At 37.4% G+C, this 20,030-nt stretch overlaps 1 protein-coding gene across 11 annotated transcripts in view; it reads left to right on the top strand.

The window, feature by feature from the left end:
- Positions 1–20,030, top strand: part of LOC124615457 — a 354,502-nt gene that overhangs the window by 305,359 nt on the left and 29,113 nt on the right. For 10 of the 11 annotated variants that reach the window (XM_047143452.1, XM_047143442.1, XM_047143435.1 and 7 more), the window contains 2 exons: positions 7,765–7,848; positions 10,635–10,741. In XM_047143452.1, the coding sequence (XP_046999408.1) occupies positions 7,765–7,848; positions 10,635–10,741 (191 nt within the window). Of the gene's footprint in view, positions 1–7,764; positions 7,849–10,634; positions 10,742–14,312; positions 14,539–20,030 lie in introns of all 11 variants that reach the window. The other variant, XM_047143372.1, reaches the window with a different exon arrangement.

Below are 20,030 nucleotides of genomic sequence, written 5' to 3'. Positions count from 1 at the left end.
AAATATTGCATGTAGAAAAGAAAGGGAGGAAACTTGATATACTAGAGGAATTTGAAATAGCTATCCATGAAAAGAAACAAAGCAATATTCTAAATGCACAAGATAATTTTAAAGAAATGAGATTTTTTAGTGGGTTTTTAGAATTATTTTAGGGTAGGTATGCGACTTTAAGTTGGTAGCATGTCACTGACGGAGTTGCTAGAGGCTAACGATACAGACCAATGCAATAAGGAAATAAGGTGCCCAATAGCATAGCGTTACTGTCAAGCACACGGCTGTAACCACGCCACAACACCTAGGCACATCAATCCACAACAGCTCCCGAGCCGGCACAGTGTGACAGCATACTTGGTAGCTACGGGACGGCCATCAACTTAAGTCAACAACTTCAATGTAAGACGAGGACTCACAGTCCAATATACTTTTAATTCTCTTTTACTATATGGACTTCCTGACTGTTTGTGATGGTATTTTGTCTTTTTAGTCCGTTTAATTTCATGACACAGACTTTACAACCTGATGATGAGAGCATTGTCTCTTGAAACGCGTTGTTAATGTATGTGTATAAGGATAGTGGTTGAATGCTAACAGTGATAACCAAACATGCATCAGACTTACTCTTAAATGAAATAGTGAACAAATAGAAATATTATGTGTTATGAATATGGTCTAGGTGAAACTGAAAAAGGTAATCTGACAATAAAGGGGTATAACTGATCTAGTTAGTTTGGTAGACTCAAACATAAAATTGGTGGAATTTATGTATGCCTTAAAATTAAAGGAGAACCTCCCCAGACTAGAATGAGATTTTCACTCTGCAGAGGAGTGTGCACTGATATGGAACATACTGGCAGATTAAAACTGTGTGCCGGGCAGAAACTCGAACTCTGCACCTTTGCCTTCGTGGGCAAGTGCTCTACCAACTGAGCTACCCAAGCACGACTCACAACCTGTCCTCACAGCTTTAATTCTGCCAGTACCTCATCTCCTATCTTCCAAACTACAGAGAAGCTCTTTTGCAAACCTTGCAGAACCAGCACTCCTGAAAGAAAGGATACTGCGAAGACGTGGCTTAGCCACAGCCTGGGGGATGTGTACAGAATGAGATTTTTACTCTGCAGGTAGTGTATGCTGATATGAAACTTCCTGTCAGATTAAAACTGTGAGCAGGACTGAGAATTGAACTCAGGACCTTTGCCTTTTGCAGGCAAGTGCTCTCGGCACACAGTTTTTATGTGCCAGGAAGTTTCATGTCAGTGCACACTCTGCTGCAGAGTGAAAATCTCATTATGGAAACATGCCCAGGCTGCGGCTAAGCCATGTCTCTGCAATATCCTTTCTTCCAGGAGTGCTAGTTCTGCAAGGTTCGCAGAAGAGCTTCTGTGAAGTTTGGAAAGTGGGAGATGAGTTACTGATGGAATTAAAGCTGTGAGGACAGGTTGTGAGTCATGCTTGGGTAGCTCAGTTGGTAGAGCACTCACCCGTGAAAGGCAAAGGTCCTGAGTTTGAATCTCAGTCCAGCACACAGTTTTATTCTGCCAGGAAGTTTCTCCCCAAACTAAACAGTAAAGAACTAAAACTCACCAAAGCCCATCCTTGAAGTTGTTAGTGTAACATCAGATGATTTAAGTGTGTTCTGCTTTTATGGATCACATGGACATTTTACAGCAGTGTTAAGTAGAGAATATTTGACTGAAAATCCAGATGCACAGAATACGGATGAAGAGTGTGATCCATTTATTACTACAGTAAACTATTTTATCATAGTGTTTGCCAAAGTAAAAAGGCAAGAACAGCTGCAGGCTCAAATACAGTCAATCACCAGCCAAATATTAGGACATTGTAGTATAATGCAGTATCTCGAAGTAAATGACCTCTATCGTGCCAACCGGCATGGGTTTTGAAAACTTCAGTTATGTGAATCCCAACTTGTGCTTATCTCGCATGATATTCTGAAAGTCATGGAACAAGGCAGTCACATAGATATATTATTTTTGGCTTCATATTTGACTCAGTACCACACAACATTTATTAGTGAAAGTATGATCGTGTGGTATCAAATCAAATTGGTGACGGGACTGATGATTTCTCGATAAGGAGGACCCAGCATGTTAGCTCAGATGGAGAATTACACATAGACATAAAAGTAACTTCAGGTTTGCTCTGGGGAAGTGTGTTGGGGGCATTCCAGTTGATGATGTATGTTAATGATCTGTTGGATTGTATCAGTAGTAACCTCAAACTTTTTGCAGATGATGCATTTATCTATACAGTGTGTTCAGAAATTCTAGTTTCAAACTTCGAGGACTTGTAGAGGACAGTCATCATCATTTTCTTTGGGCCCCTGTCCCACTTCAACGCGGGATCAGCCTTGTTACTTTGGATTTGATGATGTTAGTGTCGAAGGGTGCCCGGATGCCCTTCCTGTTGCCACCCCATACACCCCATGCAATGGCATACCGTTTCCACACTGCAGACAATTGAAAACATGATTGCTAAGTAGATTTGCAGTGGGGTAGTCATGGTGGAAGGAAATTACATTGGATCGGCTGGTGTAATCTGATGTCCATCCTACCTCTCTGACCTGATTCGAGCCTCATTCACATGTCTGTGAGTGTCAGATCAACGTAGTAAAGTACATGTTTAGAGAATGCACCAACAAGATCCTGCTGAATGGCGAAGCTCATAGCAATTGACGAACTGTCGTCACCTGTATCAAGATCATTCTCCACAACGTCTGAGTCTGTTGCATACCCATTTCACTACTATTACACAATAGCTTCGAGAAAGGACATCTTCACTGTCAGAAGGCTTGACTGTGGTGTTCCTAGCAGATGCACCACATCCAAAATGGAAGAGGCTATACTGCATCAAGTTGAAGAGAACCTGTTAACGAGTACACAAGCCATTTCTCTGGCTATTGTGATATGTGGTTTATTCATCTCATTACATACAATTTTCAAATCATTTGATTTGATGTACAGGAGACATGTCAAGGTTTACAAAAGAAACTTTTTTCACTTTTTTAAGAGAAATACAGAAGTTTACATTATATTTTACATTTCTAAGTTACAGCTACACATGTACATAAAATAATACATGTAGTACAATCCCTGTGTTCAGATTGTGAAGCTGTCCTCAATGAATTCATCGACAGAATAATAACACTTTTCCACCAGAAGAATAAAGAGCAATCTTTTCAGTGAACCAATCTCCATTTTAAATATATTACTGCCTTTTATTTTATTGAAAATTTTTAACCCCATATACTCTGGCGTTTGGGCATAAAATTTTAAACGATGTGTTGGAAGTTTGAAGTTATCTCTGTGGTGAGTGCTGTAGTTGTGGCCAAAACGGAAAGTGTCTAGTGTATGTTGATTTCTATATAGGAACACCACCATCTCATATATGTAAAGTGAGGGGATAGATAGTATTTTTAAATTTTTTAACAGTGGTTGACAGGATTCCCGTTTTTTTGCAACACACATGTTTCTAATTACTTTATTTTGTAATACTAGGAGCCTAGTGACATTTGCTGAATTTCCCCAGATTATGCCACAGCGAATAACTGACTCAAAGTAGCAGTGATAAACTATCTTTCTGGTATCCATATTTGTGGCACCTGACAAAATACACATTGCAAATGCTAAGTTGTTCAGTTTATTTGCTAAGTAATCTATGTGTACCTTCCAATTTAAATTTTTGTCAAGATTTAGGCCTAAGAACTTCATGTGTTTTGCTTCTGTGATATCCTGATCATTGCAAGTTATCTTTCTTTCACTCCTTTCTACTGATTTAGCTTCAAATTGCATCATTTTGGTTTTAGTTACATTTAGTTTTAGTCCATTTTGATAGAACCAAGATTCAAGTTTTTCTAAAGTATTTTTGGCTTTTTCTGGAATATTTTCAGATACCTCATTTTCAATTAGAACTGATGTATCATCAGCAAATAAGACTGAATGAACATCAATAGCAAGTGGTAGGTCATTTACGTAAAAAAGAAACACATAGGGACCCAATATCGAACCTTGTGGGACTCCTTGGGGAACTGTTCTCCAGTCTGATGAATAATTGGTTCCATTTGAAGTTAAAATTACTCTTCTTTCGTACCTGATAGGTAAGAGCTAAACCATTTTAAAGTAGTGTCTCTGATTCAATACATCTCTAATTTGTGGAGGAGTACTGCATGATTCACTGAATCAAAAGCTTTAGTCAGATCTCAGAATATACCTGTGACCTTTCTACTTTTATCTAACATGGAGCATATTTTTTGGATAAACTCATTTATAGCATTCACAGTGCTTTTACCCTGTTGGAATCCGAACTGGTTTTTAAAAATTATATCATTTACAGTAAGAAAGTTATTAAATTGTTTTGCTGCAATCTTTTCAAACACTTTAGAGAAGACTGGCTAGAGAGAGATAGGGCAGTAATTCCCCATATCTTCTGTCAATCCTTTCTTGAATAGAGGTTTGATCTCACCATATTTCAATACCTCTGGAAAGCACCCCTGTTCAAAAGATTGATTTATTAGTTGACAGTGGTTGGGAAATAATATCGTACACATACTTGATTACAGATGTTGTTATTTCATCCCACCCATGTGAGGTTTTGTTTTTTAGAGACAATATTTCCTTTTCCACATCCCTTTGGGTGATTTTTTCAAATTGTTTAAAAGATGTGTTCTGGCTGTTTTCCAAATTTGTGATGCCTCGATAGAATGTCATATCCACATCCGATCTTACTACATTTAGGAAGAATTCATTGAAACAACTTGACATCTGAACAGGGTTTACTATAATTTCATTTTCATGTCTAATTTTCAAAATCTCATGAATTTTTACTTTGGCTCCTAGTTAAGACTGAACAACTGACCACACTGCTTTTGTCTTATTTCTGTGTTCTCGTATCAATTTATTATTTGCCATTTTTTTAGCTGCCACTACAACTTTCCTAAATACAGCTTTATACTGTTTGACACAAATAACAAAATCCGGATTTCTGTTTGATTTTAACTCATTGTGGAGCTCTCTCTTTCTGGCACTAGAGATTTTTATTCCTGTTGTAATCCATTTGAGTTTACCATTAACTTTCTTTTGCTTTTATCTATGAGAAAATGATTCATTAAATACCTCTAAGAAACAATTTAAGAATTTGTCATAGTTTATCGAGCTTGAACTATTGTAGTCTACAGGCCAGCTTATTATACTTAATTTACTGCGGAATAAATCCATTTTACTTTTACTGAGATCCCTTTTTATACACACTTCTGGAGGCTTTACGTTATTTGCTTTTGGGAGCTCAATAAACAGAGCTGAGTGATCTGAAATACCCAAGTCTAAGCAATATTTGTGCTTATTTCCACTGTCAAATTTGTAGTTAGTAATAATATTATCAATACAGGTCACTGATCTGCTGTTTTCCCTAGTGCCTTCAGAAAAATTTAGCTTGAAACCAGATTTCTGAATCAAGTCACAAAATTTTGTGGAATCATTGCTTTCAACTAAGACATTTAAGTTGAATTCTGCTGCTATAACAACTTTTTTCTTTCTTTCTTTCTGGAGTTTTTCCAGGAGGCATTCGAATTTGGCTGAAAACACTTTTGTTACCACACATCCAAGAATTCTGTAGATTGCTATAACCAGTGATTGGAAGTGTAAAACAAGTGACATACTGCATCATTCCTAACCTAATCATTTGCTTGCAAAAGTAGTTGACTTACCAACATGATTTCAAATGACTGTAGTACGGAAACAGTATGTTTCCAGACATGGGTTCCAATTCAAAGTATTATCTACTCACTCCCCTCTACAAGTCCTAGAAGTTTTTAATGGGAATTTCCTAACACCTGGTATTAAGTTACTATGAGAAAAAAGCTGCAGCAATATGCAGCCAGATCTTGGTAAGATTTCAAAGTGACTCAAAGATTGATTGCTCTCATTGCCCATAAATGTAAAATAATGCAATTCACAATATACAGAAATGTGTTCTATAACTTCAATATCAATGAGTCACAATTGGAATGAGTCAGCTCATATGGGGTACGAAATGGAATGACCTCATATGCTCAGTGTAGATAAAGTAAGTTGTAGATAAAGCAGTTTGCGTGCATAGATCCTGAGCAATCAGCACCCAGAACAACCACCTCTGGCTGTAATAACAGCCTTGATACGCCTGGGCATTGAGTCAAACAGAGCTTGGATGGTGTGTACAGGTTCAGCTGCCCATGCAGCTTCAACACAATACCACAGTTCATCAAGAGTAGTGACTGGTGTATTGTGACAAGCCAGCTGCTCAGCCACCATTGACCAGACGTTTTCAATTGGTGAGATATCTGGAGAATGTGCTGGCCAGGGCAGCAGTCAAACATTTTCTGTATCCAGAAAAGCCCGTACAGGACCTGCAACATGCGGTCATGCATTATCCTGCTGAAATGTAGGGTTTTGCAGGGATCGAATGACGGGTAGAGCCACGGGTCGTAACACATCTGAAATGTAATGTCCACTGTTCAAAGTGCCATCAATGCAAACAAGAGGTGACAGATACATGTAACCAATGGCACCCCATACCATCATGCCAGGTGATACGCCAGTGTGGCGATGACGAATACATGCCTCCAACGTGCGTTCACCGCGATGTCACCAAACACGGATGCGACCATCATGATGCTGTAAACAGAACCTGGATTCATAAAAAAAAATGATGTTTTGCCATTCGTGCACCCAGGTTCATCATTGAGTACACCATCGCAGGCGCTCCTGTCTGTTATTCAGCGTCAAGGGTAACCGCAGCTACGGTCTCCGAGCTGATAGTCCAATGCTGCTGCAAACGTCGTCAAACTGTTCATGCAGATTGTTGTCTTGCAAACATCCCCATCTGTTGAGTCAGGGATTGAGATGTGGCTGCACGATCCGTTAGAGTCATGCGGATAAGATGCCTGTCATCTCGACTGCTAGTGATACGAGGCCATTGAGATCCAGCACGGCATTCCGTATTACCCTCCTGAATCCACCGATTCCATATTCTGCTAACAGTTGTTGGATCTCGACCAATGCGAGCAGCAATGTCGAGATACGATAAACCACAATCGCAATAGGCTACAATCCAACCTTTATCAAAGTCGGAAATGTAATGGTACGCATTTCTCCTCCTTACACGAGGCATCACAACAACGTTTCATTAGGCAACGCCGGTCAACTGCTGTTTGTGTATGAGAAATCGGTTGGCAACTTTCCTCATGTCAGCACGTTGTAGGTGTCGCCACCAGTGCCAACCTTGTGTGAATGCTCTGAAAAGCTAATCATTTGCATATCACAGCATCTTCTTCCTGTTGGTTAAATTTTGCATCTGTAGCACGTCATCTTTGTGGTGTAGCAATTTTAATGGCCAGTGGTGTAGATTAGTTTCATTCCATTCCCATATGCAACATCAAAAATGCTATGTTACTCATTTACAGTATAGAATTAATGATTTTTAATTTCAGCCAGCGACTAAGGTTTCTATATTAAAAAATTTCTAATAATTCAAAATATGCTTGTAGTAAGTTGTGTTTCTCTGTGGGGTATAAAGAACCATACTAACAATATTGTAACTAAATGGAGCTCATTGTTTCTCCCTCAACTGGTTTATGTACTCATTCAGTGGCTGTGAAATGTTGCATAAAGACAATTGATTTCTATTATTTTTTCACTGGTACACATGCAGTATATTTTTTCTGTCAAAACTGAAAAAAGTATTATAACACAACTTTTTCTTCATTTTCAGGACACGACCAACCTTAAAACCATCAACAGCATTTGTGTCAAAAGCTCAAGAATTTGTTGACATTTATAAGTACCCTCCGAGCAGGTAATTACTAACTTTTAAGTATAAAATAATTTCAGTTTTATGTAGATAAATTAACATATTGTGGTTCTAACTTGAATAGTGAATCTGGACACCTTAAGTACTCATGCTGCAAGAGATATAAGAAAGCTACAGAAACAATCACAGGTATATGTCAAATCATAGTCTTATGAAACAGATTTTGTTTGGACCTGACTGTTTGATGTCCCATCATTTTTGTTAATTCTCTCTAATAACTTGAAGAAAATATTAAAATATTAAATGATATATTGTTGATATGTATCGTTTCCAGCTCATTATTTCATTCAAAATAAAGCACTGTGAAAAATTAAAACATTCAGTTTTATGCAGTATATGATTTTGATATCTTTTCTGTTAGTTGCATCTGCAGAAGAGAGACAAATTGACACTTATAGACAATGTCCTATGAAAACATGTTTTCTTTCAAGTGACAATGTTGAGTTCTTTTATCTTTCTTCGTACCAGTCTTTCAGGAGGTGATGAAGGTGTAATGAAACTAATAAATGTAAGGTTCTCAATACTAGTCTGTAAGTTGTAAAAAAATTATGGCACTTTGATATAGCTAATAATACCAAATACACAAAAACACAGTACAAGATACCTTTGCAGATTGTAAAAGGAGGAACAAGTAGGACTTTTCAGACAGTTTGGTAATAAATGTGGAATATTGGTTGGAAGTGTGTCTTAGCTAGAAATAGATGAGGATCAGGTAGATATTAGTGTAGACAGCATGCAACAACTTTCAGTAAGTATTCAGAAAGCAAGAGAATATAAAAGTCAGTAAACAAAAACTAGTTTTGTTTATATGTAGTTTTCATGCTAGAGAGGAGTAAGATTTAGTATAAAAATTACTACTGTGCTGGTCGGGTCAGATGAGAAAGGATACTGGTCGAAATTGTCAAGATTTCACAAAGAATAACAATGTGTTTATAGTGGGCAGTATGGACAACAGTATTGCGAGAGAGTGTAAGTATTCTATGAGGTTTGTCCAGAAAGTAATGCATCATTATTTTCCTCAGCCAAAAAGAGGGCTACAAATGGGAAATGTTATGTATGTATATATTTGAAGTCTCCTGAGTAAGCGTGCCAAGTTTCGTCACTTCCGACAGGTAGCATAGCTGCAGGACGGTTTCAAAATGACATCTGTAGATGATGTACGTTACAAGCAACTTGCTGTCATTGAATTTCTCACAGCAGAGAAAGAAACTGTGGAGAATATTTGCAAACACTTGTGCAAAGTCTATGGAGCATCTGTTGCCAGCAGAAGTGTAGTTAGTCACTGGGCATGGAGGGTGAGGTCATCAAAAGCTGGTTCGGCAGAGCTCCACGATTTGCAGGAGTTGGGGAGACGATCCACAGTTGTCACACCTGACGTGTTGCAGGAGCTATTGTTGTCATTTGTGAGGACAGACACATTATGACTCAGCAAGTGGCGCTGCATCTCTCAATCAGCAAAGGAAGTGTGAATGCAATTATCTGCACTCTTGGATATTCAAAACTGTGTGCAAGATGGGTCCTGTGGTGTCTTACGGTGGATCACAAATTGCACAGAAAAACTGTTTGTCTTGATTTGTTGCAACATTTTGAAGCTGAGGGTGACGCCTCCTTGTCTTAGATTGTGACTAGTGATGAAACCTGGGTTCACCATTTTAAGCCCGAAACAAAACCATAGTTGATGGAATGCCACCATTCCCAGTCCCCACAGAAGAAAAAATTGAAAGCAACTGCTTCGAATTGTTTGGGCCATTGAAGGATGCCATTTGTGGAAGATATTTTGAGGATGATGATGAGATGATTCACACAGTGAAACACTGGCTCCACCACCAGGACAAGGATTGGTACCAACACAGATTACATGCCCTTGTTTCGTGCTGGAGGAAGGCCATAGAATGGGATGGAGGTTACGGGGAATATTAGGGTGTGTAGATATAACACCATTCTTTCGTGCATCTAATTATCATTATGTTCAATAAAAAATTGTTGAAGAAAAAAAATTAGGTGCATTGCTTTGTGTGTAACCCTCATATAAACAAACGAGGAACATTCTAATCATAATCCTTCCCACCCCTTGTAAAATGATATTCCACTGCCCACCAAATCTACACAATATCCTAGCCTGTCACTGTACTACACCCACTCCAAACCCCCCGAACCATCAGCCACCTATCCACTACTATTTAGTGAGCTGTTATCTTTATTCCTAAATTATGTACATTCTGCCAGAACTTTCCATACTGTTTATATTTCTTTATTTTCACTTATGTATAAGACCTTTTCAGATTTTTTGACAGGTCATTATATTTACATGTACTTTGTTCTCATTTAGACACTGTAACAACTGTTAAACTAAGTAAGTAACTAAATTTCAACATTATAATATTATTCACTGTAGAGTATGACATTTTGAACAGTTATCTAACAAAATTATACTGTAAATGAAAATTTTAATTTTGAAAGCAGAAAATGTACATAAAACATATTACCAGAATAAAAGTACAAATAAATCAGTCAGGAAATAAAAACTTTAGGATTTGATGTGGAAGAGAAGGATGTAGAATTGGGAGCTGTGACTGTGATAATTAATCGGTGTTTATTTAATTGTATTTCATATTAGAGTAACCTAATGTCTACACAAGTTATGAGTTGTAAACAAGCGTATGTTTTGGCCCTCTGAAGATTTTTGGAGTGATGTTCACAATAAGTACTTTCCTCTACATTTTACTTGTCCAGTACGTTGAGAAAATAATTATGTTTCATTCTTCTTTTAGGCCTGCACCAGTCTATCCCCAGCCACAGGTTGATAAGACTGCTGCAAAATGCCGTAAGGATGTGTGTTTGTTACCTGATTGCTTCTGTGGTGGTAAGGATATACCAGGTATGTTTAAAGACACGGCACTGAAATAAAATTTGTGTAACTTTTAAATAATTTTAGAACTATGTTTTTTGTTGTTGTGATGTTTCACGTAAGATGATACACTGTTCTCGACATCCATGAGCCAGCTAAAAACCAACTGGAACAGGGCATTCACACTTCCCATACGGAGACATGATTTTGAAGAAACATATATTGATTATATTCATTTTAATCTTGTTTTTCTTATTGAGTGTAATATTTCTAGAAAGTATTGTGAATGAGCTATATAAAAATGTAACAAAGTTTGAGGGTTAGTTAGATAGTTATGTATTTTGCAGACCATTTTCACTGCATGTGAGACCACGGTCAAAATTTGTTTGCCTGACATAAAAACGGCAATGTTACTTTTACACTGAAGTGCCAAAGAAACTGGCATAGGCAGACATATGCAAATACAGAGACATGTAAACAGGCAGAATATGGTGCAGTGGTTGGCAATGCCTCTATGAGACAAGTGTCTGACACAGTTGTTAGATCAATTACTGCTACTACAATGGCAGGTTATCAAGATTTAAGTGAGTTTGAATGTGGTATTATAGTCGGTGCACAAGTGATGGGACACAGCACCTCCGAGGTAGCAATGAAGTGGGGATTTTCCTGTATGACCATTTCACGAGTGTACCATGAATATCAGGAATCCAGTAAAACATCAAATCTCTGACATCATTGTGACTGGGAAAAGATCCTGCAAGAATGGGACCAAAGACACCTGAAGAGAATTTTTCAGTGTGACAGAAGTGCAATCCTTCTGCAAATTGCTGCAGATTTCAGCGCTGCCATCAAATGTCAGTGTGCAAACCATTCAATGAAATATCATCGATATGGGCTTTTGGAGCCAAAGGACCACACATTTACCCTTGATGACTGCATGACACAAAGCTTTATGCCCCTCCTGGGCCCGTCAACACTGACAATGGTCTGTTGATGACTGGAAAGATGTTGCCTGGTCGGATGAGTCTCGTTTAAAATTGTATCTAGTGGATGGACGTGAACAGGCATGGAGACAACCTCATGAATCCACAGACCCTGCACATCAGCAGGTGACTATTGAAGCTGTTGGAAGCTCCGTAATGGTGCAGGGCGTGTGCAGTTGGAGTGATATGGGACCCCTGATACATTTACATGTGACTCTGACAGGTGATATGTATGTAAGCATCCTGTCTGATCACTTGCATCAATTCATGTCAATTGTGCGTTCCGGATGGGCTTGAGCAACTCCAGCAGGACAATGTGACACCCCACACATCCAGAATTGTTACAGAGTAGCTCTAGGAACACTCTTCTGAGTTTAAACACTACCACTGGTCACCAAACTCCCCAGACATGAACATTATTGAGCATATCTGGGATGCTTTGCAATGTGCTGTTCAGGAAAGATCTCCATTCCCTCATAATCGTATTGATTTATGGACAGCCCTGCAGGATTCAGGGTTTCAATTCCTCAAGCACTACTTCAGACATTAGTCGAGTCCATGCGGGACTTCTGTGTGCTCACAGGGGCCCTACACGATATTAGGTAGGTGTACTAGTTTCTTTGGCTCTTCAGTGTATATATGTTGCTGCTTTAATTTTAGTCAGTGGCAAAACTGATATGGTGAACACTTTAATATATACAACTTTTTAAGGTAATCATGTTGTGTATATTTCAATCAGATCATCAAAACTGATATGGTGAACACTTTAATATATACAACTTTTTAAGGTAATCATGTTGTGTATATTTCAATCAGATCATCATAAAATCTTTTGTTGGCATATTTTGTCACCAACTGACATTCATCTAAAGTTAGTGAAGTTCAATAAGGAGTCTGTGACTTCTTTTCAACCACTAAAAACAGGAACTGAATTCACAGCTATAGAGCACTGGGAACAATAAATCTGAAATAACTTGAAGATTAATTGCTCCACATTCACACAGATGGTTCATTAATGGCAAAGGTAGGAAATGTTGGCGTAGGAATATACAGCAAAATCGTCTGTATCCAACTGCAGGTTCACATCACTAAAATTTTGAAGGTGAAGAAGCCATCAACATTGCAATGAGTCAGATAAACAACTACCTACTCACATTCGACAAAGCAGACACATTTTGTGATTCCAGAGCAGCAATATCAGCAGTCACCAGCACAGAAGATAGCCAAGAAGGGCACAAACATTAAACTTTGATTTTCTTTCAAAAACTATGGCTTTTCTCAGCAAAAAATTAAACACATGTCTCTCCATTTTAATATAGAGCAAAATTTGAGCAAACCTGGTGAGACACATATCAGACACTCCCCTTGTTAGATAGTAACAAAAAAGCAGATTTTGTATCCAAAAAGGGCACAAACATTAAACAGAATGGAAAAACTTACATTTGATATTTTGCAGTGAAACACAGTATCAATAACATATTTAAAGAAGATTTGACATTATCCAGTAACGTTTCATGTAAAGCAAAGATCTGGAAAAGCCCCAATGGGCAATTAAGTAGTACCTTATGGATAAGGAGCAGAAGCTGTAGCCATATTCTGCTTGACTACTGGCATGACTGTTTGGCTGTGCATGTGTCCTGTGTTCGATCATAAACAAAGAAGATTTAAAAGAGTGTAAAAAATTAAGTGATTGTAATTCAGAATTAAAAATATTGTATTGTGAAGAAAGGAGGCAAACGACAATTAGTTAAGTGCCAGAACATTAAAATAATTATATTTTCTTGTAATTAACACAGAATGCATGGGCACACAATTTCAAAGGAGAAGTTGTAATGATATAAGACCAGATATCATTAGTAGAAATAATCTTCTGATAGAGGAATCATGCAAGAAAAACACAGATAGAAAGCAAATTAGTTGTCACAAATTATGCAGTGTAATATTTTAAGACAGCAACTTGTGATGGTATCTTCATCCAGTTAAATGCTTCTTTCTTGACCCCATGGCTATTGAGCATATGAATGTACTAAAATGTTTCTGTTGCTACTTTGAAAGTTTATTTCATATACTGATGATGCTACAATAATTACAACAATTACAATAATAATAACTCCAATTATAATTGTAAGAATACTTATTCTTGTATGTTGTTGCGGTCTTCAGTCCTAAGACTGGTTTGATGTGGTTCTCCACACTAGTTTCCCCTGTGTGAGTCACTAATCCCTGCATAACTTCTACAGTTTACATCAACTTGTACCTCATAACTTACAGTCAAGCCCATATCCTCCTTTACCATTTTCATTCCCACACATCCCTCTATTACCAATTTAACTATCTGTGGATTCTGTGGATATCTCTTACCAACTTATTATTTCTTTTAGTCATGTTGTGCCATAAATTTCTGCAAAACAGGATTTTGTGAGCTATATTCACCCAACACACAAGTAAAATGAAAGGAAATAATTACTAACTTACTTCCTGCAGAATGTAAGAAAAAGTCCATAGTTTTTACAATTCCACATGTCAATGTTGTTTAGCTCTTCTATATTACTGAAAATAAAAACAGTTGCTAATTAAGATATGTAGTATCTAAACAGAGAATGTATGGACTGAATCAGGCGACCTACGCCCCGAAGAAGTGCCTCAACTTGTGCTGCTTACATTTGACGATGCTGTCAACGATCTGAACAAGAATTTGTACAGAGACCTATTTGAGAAAGGACGCAGGAATCCAAATGGCTGTGATATTGCTGCAACATTTTATGTGTCTCATGAATGGACTGACTATGGTCAAGTCCAAGATCTATATGCTGCTGGTCATGAAATAGCAACACATTCAGTATCGTAAGTCCTATGTTGTGAATATTTTGCTTTTCTTGTTCTAGATACATTTGACTTCATACAACAGTGCATATTCTGAGAATGTCTGTATTGCGACCTCATCTGTAAAAAATGCATTTTTTTGTAAATGTGAAGTGGAATTCTAAATCCATTGATGAGTAAGATTTCACCTTCTTTAAACTGGAACATAACGATCACAAAAGTAAAGTTTGATTCATAATGATATTTATGAGGATATAACTCAGACTATACCTAGCAAGCAAACAAGAGCAAGTCTTCTTAAAGGACAACCAATAAAAATTTTGTATTCATACTAGAGCTTTACTTGAACACATAAGCATGTCATATTTAAAATTTAGTGAAGCTGATTTTAGTACAGGTTGGCAGAAAAATAAAACATCGAAGTTATTTTTTATGTTCTTACTGCCAGAAAGCTGTTCATTAAGCCCAAAGAAAAATTAATGTGGGGAAAATGTAAAAACATTGTGGAGTTCACAGACAGACCTGAAAACAAAGCTAATATCATAACATAACTCCTGGGGAGAATATGAAAATAAAAATAATTTTATGAAAAAAGGAGGCCTCCAACTGCATAAAAGAATCACTGAGAAGTAGACAGGCACATAAATATGTAACAAATATTGAACTTATATCTATTCCGAGAGTGCATAGAGTCCCAAATTCCTCACATGTGTCTGCACCCATGCACAAGTGCGCGCGCATACACACACACACACACACACACACACACACACACACACACGAGTACAGCTCTTCAGGCTTATAGAAGGAGCTGACCAGAGGGAAGTTATAACGACCTTGACATGACTTCCACATTTTGCTGTGTACAACAAAGTGAAATCAACATAGTGGCTGAACCTGCAGTCTCAAATTCTTGTCTCTGTATGTCTTTACTTTGCTTTGATCCATCATTAATCAAAGTTTAATATTAATTGTCTTGAATGAAAAACAGCCCACAATTGCACTAAATTATGTTTATTTTAAACCTTGACCATGGTTTCTGCTATTATAATATAGCCTTCTTCAGAAGTCCTAAAAAATGATCAAACTAACATCTAGACCAATGATACAATCTACACAAAACTTCAAAATTGGGTAAGTGATAACATATTACTTACATACACACAATTAAATGAAAAATGTCTTAGCCCAGCGACTGCGTCAAGACCAATAAAATAACTTCAATTGACATAAGCCTGTTTCGAACATAAGTAAAATTACATATGACACCGTATGTCCATCGCCACTACCACTGTTATACTGGGTGCATGGTTGTCAAATGTGCTGCACCCTGTACACCATAGGTGGCGCTCACCACAGTGAGATACATCTCGCACCGTTTATCAGGCAACTTGTCAATATGTATGGCAATAAACTAATAAACAAGCCTACATGGGCTGCTTTTATGTTAACAGTGGTTTATGTTGAGACAGATATGTTAATGTGCCCTTTGTCATCTTGTACTATGTTACCACACTTATGCACTAGGGGCTAGTCATAGAAATAATGTCAATAATTGCTAGTGTGGCTATGCACAACAACTATGGTCGGCTGATAAAATTAGCCCTATAAGCTATTAGAGTGTATAATGTAAGCCGAAGTTATATTTGCATATGAGTGTCTCGTGTCTGAATCATACATCAAATAGTGATACGACAAACTTTGTTATATAAAACTGTTAATGCTCTACCAATCTAATGATCATACGCAACAGTATTTCACCTAGAATGAGATTTTCACTCTGCAGCGGAGTGTGCGCTGATATGAAACTTCCTGACAGCTTAAAACTGTGTGCCCGACCGAGACTCGAACTCGGGACCTTTGCCTTTCGCGGGAAAGTGCTCTACCATCTGAGCTACCGAAGCACGACTCACGCCCGGTCCTCACAGCTTTACTTCTGCCAGTATCTTGTCTCCTACCTTCCAAACTTTACAGAAGCTCTCCTGCGAACCTTGGAGAACTAGCACTCCTGAAAGAAAGGATACTGCGGAGACATGGCTTAGCCTGCGAACCTTGGAGAACTAACACTCCTGAAAGAAAGGATACTGCGGAGACAAGGCTTAGCCTGCAAGCTTCGCAGGAGAGCTTCTGTAAAGTTTGGAAGGTAGGAGACGAGATACTGGCAGAAGTAAAGCTGTGAGGACCGGGCGAGAGTCGTGCTTCGGTAGCTCAGATGGTAGAGCACTTGCCCGCGAAAGGCAAAGGTCCCGAGTTCGAGTCTCGGTTGGGCACACTGTTTTAATCTGTCAGGAAGTTTTAGTATTTCATCTGTTGGACATTTGTATTAATAGTATACGGTCCATCAGTTGCACTTGTAGGCTTGTTTATTAATTTATTGTTGTACATATTGACTAGTTGTCTGATAAACGGTGTGACGTATCTCACTGTGGTGAGCGCCACCTATGGTGCGCAGGGTGTAGCACATTTGACAACTGTGCACCTAGTATAACAGTGGTAGTGGTGGAGGACATACGGTGCCATATGTAATTTTAATTATGTTCAAAATAGGCTTATGTCTTTGAAGTTATTTTACTGGTCTTGACGCAGCCACTGGGCTAAGACATTTTTCATTTAATTGTGTGTATGTAAGTAATATGTTATCACTTACCTAATTTTGAAGATTATGTGTAGATTGTGTCACTGGTCTAGATGTTATTTCGATCATTTTTTTAGGACTTCTGAAGAAGGCTATATTATTATAGCAGAAACCATGGTCAAGGTTTAAAATAAACATAATTTAGTGCAACTGTGGGATGTTTTTCATTCAAGACAGTTTTGTAATGGTTGCTGTTGTTGCTGCCATGATGAAAATAATTGAATATCAATATTTTGGTAGTGTTAGAATACTGTTTTGTTTCTGGTGCTAGAGTTCCTTTATTACAGAAGATAGAATTGCCAAGTAAATGTCTGACTAGAGACACTCAAATGCGGTAACAAAAATATCACCACTTAGCAAGAAATATCACAAAACATCAGACGGTGCTTCAGTCAGTGGGAATGGGTGGAATGGCATTTCCAGAAATATCATGAAATTCATTGAGTGCAAGGAAACACCTGTTTTCTCATGACTATAACCTACAGCTACACTAGAGCGACAGTAGCAGCACAAGTGTTAACTCCATTTTTGTTGGAGGGCCTGCAGATTGCACTGACAGATAGTAGAGAACACAATTGAAAGACAGAAGTGAGTTCTCATAAATATTTTATTCCATCTAAAGCACTGTATGTACATACCATCAGCCATATTTTCTCTGGTGTTTTGGTAGATATTTGGAATGGGTAGGTGGAGCCAACCAAAACAAATGCCCCTCATAAAGGCTTTCACGTGACACTCTGTGTCAACAGGGAACATTGGTTTGTTTCCCAATATAAAGAAAATGATTTTTAAAGTAAAATTAATAGAATTAGATAAATAACAGATAATAAATGATAGATAGACTAAACTTATTGTAGTGTGATATTTGTTTTGTTGATATGTATCAACAAGGACAGTAAAATGTGAAGAATACCCAGTACTGCAGCAGCAACTTCCATGCTGCCCTGATCCGCACAGACTGCTACCACCAAGCAGCAGTGCTGGTATCACTACTGGAATCTGGTTATTCTTCATTTTTACTGGGCCTTTTAATACATTTTAATAAAACAAATATCATACTAATAGAAAATTATTTGGGACCACTGCATTGAATAAAAATGTAAAATTCCACTTTTTATATATATATATATATATATATATATATATATATATATATATATATATATATATAAAAACAAAGATGATGTGACTTACCAAATGAAAGTGCTGGCAGGTCAACAGACACACAAACAAACACGAACATACACACAAAATTCAAGCTTTCGCAACAAACTGTTGCCTCATCAGGAAAGAGGGAAGGAGAGGGAAAGACGAAAGGATGTGGGTTTTAAGGGAGAGGGTAAGGAGTCATTCCAATCCCGGGAGCGGAAAGACTTACCTTAGGGGGAAAAAAGGACGGGTATACACTCGCGCACACACACACATATCCATCCACACATATACAGACACAAGCAGACATATATATATATATATATATATATATATATATATATATATATATATATATTTTTTTTTTTTTTTTTTTTTTGTAATGGGAAACAATCCAATGCCTTTTGTTGATACAGAGCATCACACGAAACATGTGATGAGCAGTAGTTGACTCTGTGAACTCCATTTACACATTGCAAAAACGAAATTGCAAATATTTGTCACAACATGAGAGAAAATTTGCCTGACAACTATATGGACAGATTTTCAGGAATGAGAATACACAACTTCTGTTGCTCAGTTTAACAAAATCTTAGGAAAAATGAACCATCATTGATGAGTTAGATTAGTAACACAAACCAAGAGAAACTGAAATAGTATTAAATCTTAAAACTTCATCAAAGATGTGTTGGAGTTTGTTGTTGTGGTCTTCAGTCCAGAGACTGGTTTGATGCAGCTCTCCATGCTACTCTATCCTGTGCAAGCTACATCATCTCCCAATACCTACTGCAACTACATCCTTCTGAATCTGTTTAGTGTATTCATCTCTTGGTCTCCCTCTATGATTTTTACCCTCCACGCTTCCTTCCAATACTAAATTGGTGATCCCTTGATGCCTCAGAATATGTCCTACCAAGCGATCCCCAAGTTGGAGTAAAACAACAAAATATCTGATGTGTTTGAACACTGGGCAACTGGAACAGCAATTATGAAACAGACATATATTCATAGAAATATATGCATAAAAACAATACAGAAATAATATCAGACCTGGTTGATATACTTCTTAACATATATCATTAATGGTGTATACAGATTCTTTGGTTTCTGATAGACCTTTCAATCTCAAATATAAATGCTTATAGCATTATGCAGTCTTGTAATTTAAATTAAACAGTACAAAAGGAAGATATCTCAGAGGTGTTTTCAGATTGCCTTGTCAACAAAAATTCTGTCATTACTGATTAATATACAGTATCTAATTATGCACATTGATATGAAGTCAAATAGTATCTCATAAATGCAGGTGCTGTTCAGGCTGTCGCTGCTGCTGATGGAGCACTATGTGTCTGCTTCATTCTTCATTCTTTTCTGCTGTTTCTGCTATTATGTAACTAACAGAGGTCTTTTTTCTTTTCTTTTTTTTTAAAATCCCTCCACCCTTTCTTTTGTTCCTTCCACTGTCCAATCTTTTACTTTATTGAAATATCAACTTCTGACGTGGCGCATAATTATTAACACCCAAAATATAAACTCTACTGCTTGGGACTTCCCTATTTTGCTTAATCACAAATATTGTGTTCCAATGACAAATTTAAAAAAAATCAAAACTGAATTTTGAAATGTCTTTAAATTTCTTTTAACTTAAAATGGGCGCTTTTCCTTTACAAAAAATTAAAACAAAACACACTTGCATAAACTTTCTTGTCCTTTGGCACCCACTTTCCCA

This window comes from Schistocerca americana, chromosome 1 (assembly GCF_021461395.2).
Source record: "Schistocerca americana isolate TAMUIC-IGC-003095 chromosome 1, iqSchAmer2.1, whole genome shotgun sequence".
Lineage (NCBI taxonomy): Eukaryota > Metazoa > Arthropoda > Insecta > Orthoptera > Acrididae > Schistocerca > Schistocerca americana.
The sequence above is the reverse complement of the archived record's forward strand: the minus strand, read 5'-3'. Positions and strand labels throughout refer to the sequence as shown.